The sequence below is a fragment of the Dendroctonus ponderosae genome, unplaced genomic scaffold (genome assembly GCF_020466585.1).
Source record: "Dendroctonus ponderosae isolate FM_Combo_2020 unplaced genomic scaffold, Dpon_F_20191213v2 Dpon_F_20191213_1, whole genome shotgun sequence".
NCBI lineage: Eukaryota > Metazoa > Arthropoda > Insecta > Coleoptera > Curculionidae > Dendroctonus > Dendroctonus ponderosae.
Window position 1 is genome coordinate 13135745 of NW_026017110.1, and position 9001 is coordinate 13144745.

Below are 9001 nucleotides of genomic sequence, written 5' to 3' on the forward strand. Positions count from 1 at the left end.
GATAACAATGTTGACATTTCGAAAAAGTACGTTCCACATGTAATTGTCCTGTTGAATTCTTCTTTTATCTTTATCTATCTTATTGTCACCCTGTATTTTTCCAGGGTTACCGGAATTTTTAATAGTTACGAAGCAACATGTTTTCACATATTGTTAATTAGGCAGAACTAATTTAGAATGCATTGTATCACTTCCGGCAATGGATATTATTTTCAGGTCATCAAATTCTTGGTCAATAAACGAAATTACACCTATTTTAGAGTCAACTTATTAGTCATAACATAGACGGTTAATTGAATGGAATCCTATTGACTATCGATAATTTTGTTCATTATATAAATTGTTTGTATTAACACCCTGACTGAGTGGTTGATTTCATTGTACAGTGCATTTCCAGCAACGCTTTTGCTAGGTTGATTCCTAATGGCTTTTAAGTATTTGCGTCGAGTCATGATAAAATTACTCATTAATAGTCTTATGTTCTTAAATATGGCACCGCAAGTTGGCAAAAGAAAAACAATTTTGTGTTATATTAAAATATTTCTTCACGTTGCTGTTCAAACAGTTATAGTGATTTGTGGAATTTGTTACCCGGTTACTGCTTATATGGTGGAACCACATAACATTATGTCTAGAAGATTATTTCTCTTCTCACTTATCTTTAGCTATATTTCTGTAACTTTGTTAATAATTTGTTCTCAAGTTAAGAACGACATATGGCAGCAACTGTATAGAGAAACACGGGTATTTCAAAATTTCGAAATTCATACATCAAATAGTATTTTTGCTGATATTGCTTTGATTTCGTATCTGGCGCTTGGTGCATTTGAACTATATCTATTTTGTGGATCTCTCGCTGTCGTCAATTTAAATGAAAGTAATTCCAAATATAAATCGCTTGTGGGATATGTTGGTCCCTGGTACTATTACTATTACCATACATGTATCGCTAGTTTGATGCTATTGATGATTAACGAGGTAGTTGAAAAAGTAAGAACAGCGAGGAACAGTTTAAGACACAAATTCATGAACATATACATGGCTGAAGATATGTTTTTAACGTCTCGCAAAATATCAAAGTTGTGCAATGATTTATTTGGATACCAGTTTATGGCGACTTTTGGGCTGTGGCTCTTTTACATCTTAGAGCTTGGGTTACAGGCAGTGGTCTTAGCCAATCCGCAGAAATTGAACTCAGAAAATGTCCAAATTATTGTCTCCCTTGCAATATTGGCCATTCATGTCATTATGGCATCGGTAAGTAAAATAGTACTTTTCGATATAAGGGCGAAAAGTGTCGTTTTTCGAACGACGACGGCGTTTGACTCCCGAGGCGAACTCGATGGTGTCAGGAGTTCGAAAAACGGATTTTCACCCTCGTATCGAACAATATTTTTTCTTCGAATGAAAAACATAACACGAATCATAAGTTATAATAAATAAGAATAGCTAAAAATAAAAGGCATCAACTTCATATTTTAAATCCGTTTGTTACCGTTTGTAATGTAATTTTTCAAAAGCGTACTTTTGTATGCATATAAATACAACAACTTGAAAATTCAAGTGTGGCTTTCCCGGTACGGTGTTTGTAACTATAAGATGCCTATTTTGTATGAAATTTGCGCAATTTAAAAAAATCGTGTTTTGCTTGTGGCAACATCGGTGAGCGCAGAAAAATAGACTATTTAAACGACTTTGAGACTGAACTTGTAATGTTATAACGTTAAATAACTTGTAAAGTCATAATTTGGAAATTCTAAGTAAGCTTTAAATTATAATCAATAATTGTGGATAAACCTACGTACCTTATTAAAAAAGCATATCGGTTACTTTTTAATGAAAGTACTTTAAAAAATATAATAACAGTAACAGGTTCATTTTGTCACATTTACTTTTGCGTATATGTGCGTAAAAGTCCGTGCATAAAAGTAAAACAAATGAACAGTAAAGAAAAATGGCACTTTTACTTTCCTTCGAATAAAAAAATATATAATATAGTTAATGCATCAGACAATATCATATATAACTTCATCAACAAATCAGTAAACTTTTTATGAAACTCATAGACGATTTTATTCGAAAAGAAATATAAAATACCGAGTTTTTTTTAGAATTAACTTTTTATCTAATGAATGTACTGTGGAAGGCGGAGTAGATTTGTGCAAAAGGGACATTCGTACAGAAGGTATTGAAAAACTTAAAATATTATACACCCTTAGGTTGCATTTAGGTATTTGCTCTTGTACTGAAATGAAGCTTTTATCCGGGCGCCCGACAAATAGAGAGAGAATCTAATGAGTTGCCATGTTCTAGATAATTGTTTATTTCAGATTTACTGCCAATAATTAATATGTTGAAATCGAGCTTTAAAAAAAGCTTTCTTTGTACACCGGTACATTCGTGCATATGAGTGTTTGTGAGACTTTATTGGAAATGAAACTGCAAGAGTACTAAAAAGTAGTTGAAAGGACAGATGAAGAGGCGATTCTCGCAATTACATTCTAAGAGAAACGCTATCAATAAGAAATCGAATTCCACAGAGACCGCAAAAGTATGTTATACTTCTTATAACTATACAGGTTGTTCGGACAATGATTTATTAAATTTGTATGGGTGATTCTACACTCCAAATTAATGGTAGAAAGTCGTGTATCAAAAATTCGAAATCTGAATATTTTCCAAATTACAGCTCATCAAACTAATTTTTTTCTTTTTATTTTACTGAATATAAAGTTCTTTTTTGAAAAACTAGCTAAGGTTTTCAAAACTAATTTTTCGACATCCGCCGATTATTTAGGTAATGTCATTGTTGTCTTAATAACACGCATAAATGATTCAAATGTTATTAAAAAACTGTGGTACCCCATCAATCAGAGGAAGTTCAATAAAAATATAAACAAGAAGAATTCAATTTTCAAGATTTTGACAAACTTGTTTCATCAACAAAAAATACAGCCGTTTTTTAATTACTTTAATTTTTATGCGATATTTCTTAATTATCATTTCTATTTAGACACGTCTATTAGATTACGTCTTTCGTTACAGATTGATAAACAGTCTCGCAATAAGAACGACTTATTTATCAAAGGGCCATCACGAACTATGACTTAGAGGATATCCTGCGAAAATTCCAATAAGTAAAGAAATGAATTTAAAAAAATTGCCTTGACTAATAGCTAATTTCAACTATCGTTATCAAAAGAACCTAAAAAGGAGTATATTAATAAATTGCGGAACAATATTCGGAGAATACAAATATGTAAAAATTCGCTCTGATAATTCGTTTTTACAAATTGTCAATTGTATTATATTACTTGCAGCATGTAAAAAAATGTTTTTAAGGCGACACACCCAACAAAGAGTTATGAAGAGAAAGTGAACAGTTTTGTGATAAATTGTTCCGATTTGTTACACAACTCATGTATTGGTAACAGGAAAGTAATTGCATATATTGGCATAAGTGCCTTAAAAGCTCAAGTTTTGAGATATTAGTAAATTCGGTTTTTTAAATTCTGTTGCCTTTTAGTCTCACCTATTATCTATGATTCATGCTTAAAGTAAAAAGTATTTACATCATATTAATAATCAGTTTACACAGTTCTCGTTTGTGAATTAGTTTTCTGCCAATTATTTTTTCGTCCTGTTTTTCTTTACGCATCACTGTAAATTATTGCGTTGGGAGCTAAGCTATCAAATATTGAATTTTTCGTAACATTTATGAGTGCCAAATGTATCGTTCTATTAATAAAATTGTCTTTTTGCTTTTTAGTTTCGACAGTAACCTTTGTTGACTGACTGTATGAACATGAAATAAGAAATTTCTATGTAGTGTTGATGAGAAATGTATAATTCGTAGGTACAACGGATATTTAACTGTGAAAAAGTTTTCGTTAGAAACAATTATTTTACTGTCTGTTTTGAACACATTTTTTAAATGCTCCAAACAACACCTTCATATGAATGACAGCTAGTTCGATTCACCCTGTAGAAAGTGTACATAAAAGCAATCAGTGAATAAAACATTTGTTTTCACGTAGTCATCTAAGGTTCATTTCGCAAAATTACAAGGTGCTTTAGAATTTTGTCTGCTATTTCAGTTATATTGTGTTAAAAAGGTCAAATGAGGAAAATATTTTCAAACGACTCCGCCCTGTAATTTTGCCGCAAATTAAACAATAACAGTGTGAATAGGGCTAAATACTAATCCATCAAATAAACGTTGCTGTTTAAATGATCAATGTCAATATCAATTAACGATATTATTGCTCAATTACTTTTAATTAGCATGAGCTATCAAGCTAAATAATATTGTGATCAGCATAATATTTTCCTTTCAGTAACGCATTCGCTAATGGTATTAAACCACGTAGTTCATTTAAGCTTTTCTGAAATGTCGAGTCAGTGGTTGTTTGAAACACTATTTAAAATCTTGCTCAAAGTGGTCTACGTTTTGAATATTGTACCAATGCCTGACCAGCAGGTCAATATTACCTATTGCTTAAAAACGTTTATCTATTTTGCGTCATATACATTTTTACTGGTAACATCTGTTCAATATGAATATAACTTTAATTATGGTTTGTCAAAAACTGAAATATTTAACATATGTATAGCCATCACGTCTGTAATTTTGAGCTATTTAATACTTATGCTAATACTCTATTCCTACTTGCGAAATAGTTTATGGCAATGTTTTTACCAAAAAGTTGGTAAATTCGAATACGGTCAGGTTAATGAAATACTCAGCTTTAGAAATATAACCCTATTGCTCTTTTTCATCTTTGAAGTTGTTGGGGTTCTAGTCATGGCTCACTATATCTTCATCATTTATGAGCAAACTCACCAATCTGCATACAGAACAATATTAGCGGTGTCCTGCCCTTGCATTTCCTTCTGCTACCAAATATGCCAATGGACGGTCATGTTGCTATTCATCAAAAATATACGCGATCAAGTGGAAAAATCTGAGAAACATTTAGATCTTAAACAATTAAATGTTAAGATGGCGAAACACCTCTTCTTGGAAGCCCGATTATTGTCCGTGCTATTCAATCGCATATTTGGCTATCAGCTTTTAGCTACTTTCGGCCAATGGATTTTATTTATTTTGGAGGTGGGAATTCAGTCAGATATAATTTTGAACCCTGAAAAGTTCAATGCACATTTTGAGAGTCCTATTTCAGTTTTTTTTGTGTCACTTAGTGGAAGAATAGCTGCAACAGCGGTGAGTAATTTTCATATTTACAAACAGAATAATAGCTATTGTAGGTATTATTTTTTGACAATTAGTCATTAAATTGTAAAATGGTGCATTGATTAAAATAATAAATAATTTTTAACCGAAAGTAATATTAACACGTATTAACGAATAATTAAATTAACAAACGATAAAAAAATATATACAAAGCGGTGTAAAGTCAGATTCAGAAAAGTATATAAGACATAATGAGCTCTTTGAAGAAAACTTAAAGCGTATGCAAAATTGCACATAGTTTATCATAATATAATTAATCGCTTAATACATAATAATCATAATTAATCAAGGGACAAGTGCCAACCACTTAGAGGTGTGATAGAAGGTTTTTATGGAACAGGTTACAACGTTCCAGTTTCTCTTTGTTATTAGGTTCCAAAATGCGGTTAAAAAGTAACATGATCCTTTTAAAAAATTTTATGAAAAATTCGCAATGATGATGATTGTAGAAATAGTGAATGTTAAATAAAGACTGAGTTTATTTAAAACATAATTCTTAGCACTGGTAAACTAAAAACGCATATTCCAAAAACGAAAACTACACAGGGGTCATTATAAACGACTTAAAGGTAAAAAAAACTGATGGTTTTTAAAAATAATAAAATCGAATAATTTAAATAAAATATGCGCTACATGCGAAAAAGTTCTACATTCGAAAAAAAAAAGCTAATTTTCATTTAAAAATGTATTATCATTAAATAATAATTTTTTGCGTCTGCTTTTTACTAAGTCTTGTTCTTCGCTCGTTTATGATACCCGCTTTGGAAAATAATCTCTCGCATGGACCAGAAGTAGTAATATTCCTGTTTGTTTCGTTATGAAACAAGTTTGTTAAAATCTTGATAAATTGAATAATCTTCTTGTCTATTTTTTAACTGGACTTCCTGTGATTGATAGGGCACCACCGTTTTTGTTATAGCATTTGAATTATTTACGCGTGTCATTAAGTCAACAATAACATTAAATAATCTACATTAACAGTATTACTTTTTCTGGCTTACGAGACGGTTATATTGGCAAAGTGTAACTGCGGTTACAGGGTACACGTCTCGAACACTGTTATTTTATCGGTTACCTTAAATACCGACCATCCTTATAACTACTATATTTTGAAAAGCAGGCAACAAAGCAGGAGAGAGAGACCAGTAGTTTATATTCACATACTGATAATGTTAAAAAATTATTTGAAATGGAGAGTGCCGATAGATTTAAACTTGTCAAAATCCTTGAGACTTGGAATCCTAATAGGGAAGCAATCATTTTTTATTGTGAGAAATTATCGTCAAGAAAAACTATGATTATGCTTTTTAAGTCGATCACAGCAAACCATTTTTTTACAAAACATCTTTTATCTGAATCTGAAATTAAATCTTTATTAGAGAAAAGTAATCTACATTTTATCATATTTTTCTACCTATTCCAATTATAATTAGAACCCAAATTTTTGTTAGCCGGAAAGTGATCACTGCCAGCATTTTAAATTATTTTCAATATATTATTCTGCAATTTTGGAATGCCAGCATTCATCAATTCGTGGTGATTTCCTGTTTTCGAATCTTATTTCCCCTAATATTGAATTCGTTTTGTTTGTTATTTGCCTCAGATTTTATTTTATCTATTCAGACCACTTTAACAACCCCATAAGCACTCATCATATTTTTTATCAGCATGCGAAAAAAATAACTTAAGATTATAGTTAATAACTTTTTCTTTCTACTGGTTCAAAAGTATAATTACATTTTTTATTTTTGGATCCAGATTCAAAATTTTGTAATTGAAAAATTCATTTGACCAGTACATTTGTTTCGAGTTCTAAAGCAAGTTGTATTTTTGGTTTTACATAACCTGAATATTGTTCTAAATGTTCAAACCTGTTGAAAGGACGATCAATAAACCGATCAAATTTACATTGGAAGAAAAATGAGTAGGGGAAAATAGGCTAAACGATTTTCAAAAGCCACCAAGGGTAATTGGAAATGATCGACAGGCATCTGTTTTTTCAGGAATTAATTTTGCATTCTTGGCATACAGATACTGAAAGCCAGAAAATATAAAAACGACCACATGCAGTTTCTGCATGTTTTATTAAAACCGGCAGTAGAAATTAACTCCTTGTGTTTTCCATGTCGACATCCAATTTTAGATATAATACAAAAGAACAAATTTGATTTTGAAAACGGCTAGGTTTGGAAGAACCGAATCAAATTTTAAACCAATCATCATGCAAAGTAAAACAATTCAGCGTTCCAAATATATTTTATATATCTATATATATATTAAATGGAATAGCCTACTCTTTAATCCAGAATCAGGTTCTACTTTGAATTCTAAGTATTTTTTCAACAACAATTCAATTCAATAGTTATGGACATAGCGGCATTTAAAACATGGGAACGCAACAAAAGTAATCTCTATAATTATTTTTTTACTTAATAATAATAATAATAAATGACGTAATTTTAAAGGAATATTGAAACAAATGTTCTGTTTTTTGTTTTTGTTTCTGTTTTGTTCTGTTCTCAGATTACATTACATAATTCGCATAATGTGATAATATTTTTTTTTTTAGTTCGGACCATGCTCAATTGCATTTGCATGCGACTTGGTCACATTGGAGACTGAAAAACTACTGAATTCGTGCTATCAATTGCAAGAGGAGTTTGACTGCAAATCCCATGAGTATCAACAACTCCAGTCCTTTGGATCCTATATTTCAAATAACGGAATTCGATTCACCGCTGCTGAATTTTTCGAAATAAAGCGATCCACAATTCTGTCAGTGATTGCCACATCTACCACATACTTTGTAGCCTTAGTGCAGTTTTTTTAATGTGTTTCATGAGATAAGATAAAACGACGAATTCTTATTTACTCCAATTAGTACAACAGTAAGATTTTTGATACCTGTACACAAAACATTCGATTTTTGCATTTTATCTTCAATTCCGATGTTATTATTGTAATAATAGATGTTACTTTTAAGGAGAATTCAATTTAAGACAAAGCAGTAACATTTTAGTTTAACTTTTTAGCGTAATTTGTTAGGACTACTGAATAAAGTAGGCATTAGGCAGAATGTAAACATTTATTGATTTCATAATTAATAAGCCTTCCGCTCAAATTCTAAAACATGTGCATTTTTTGATGGGTTGTGATTAGCGTATTGGTAAGATACAATCGAGATGATTTCACAAATTTCGATACATCGATTAAAAATGAAAGAGTGGCAGAATGCAGAATAATATGCATTTGTAAATTATAATGAATACTAAAACAAAACATCTCATCTCATATACTTATTGATTTACATCACTTAATATATAGATATCTCTTATGTCGACTAAACGAACGCAGATAAATTGAATTGCAGGTATACGAGATGTGGATGGCCAGATCGGAGCCGAAAATGGTTGACTCCACATTATTCAGATATTGTCTCAGATTCGAGATTCATCGGTTAATATCGAGATTAGCCAAGTTCGAAGTTTTTCTGTAATTTACACAAGTAGCGTTTCTAGACTTCAGTTAGTAAGAACAGAGAACGGTAGAGTTTCGTACAGTCATTCATTTTATTTACTATTACATCCATTGGTGCTAACTAGGTATCAATTTAAAAAAATATGATTAAGTTATTGCGTTATTCTCGCATATTATGAGCTGTAAACTTACACGTTTGCTTCCTTGAGATCCTTGCCCATATTGCAGTTTCAAATGTTTTAAACTGTGCTTGGCTCGAATGTAATCTAC

At 31.0% G+C, this 9001-nt stretch overlaps 1 protein-coding gene across 1 annotated transcript; it reads left to right on the top strand.

Moving 5' to 3' along the window:
- Positions 1-4349: 4349 nt before the first annotated feature.
- LOC109541554 lies at positions 4350-8330 on the top strand. Its single transcript, XM_019910435.2, has 2 exons — positions 4350-5224; positions 7824-8330. The coding sequence occupies exons 1-2, from the start codon at positions 4352-4354 to the stop codon at positions 8082-8084; spliced, it is 1134 nt and encodes a 377-aa protein (XP_019765994.2). The 5' UTR covers positions 4350-4351; the 3' UTR covers positions 8085-8330.
- The last annotated feature ends 671 nt before the right edge of the window (positions 8331-9001 follow it).

What these genes read in the sequence shown, in the direction of transcription:
- LOC109541554 (XM_019910435.2), top strand. Translation starts at nt 4,352, where the DNA reads ATGGTATTAAACCACGTAGTTCATTTAAGCTTTTCTGAAATGTCGAGT. An exon ending in GAAGAATAGCTGCAACAGCG is followed by an intron (nt 5,225 to 7,823) that starts GTGAGTAATTTT and finishes TTTTTTTTTTAG; the next exon opens with TTCGGACCATGCTCAATTGC.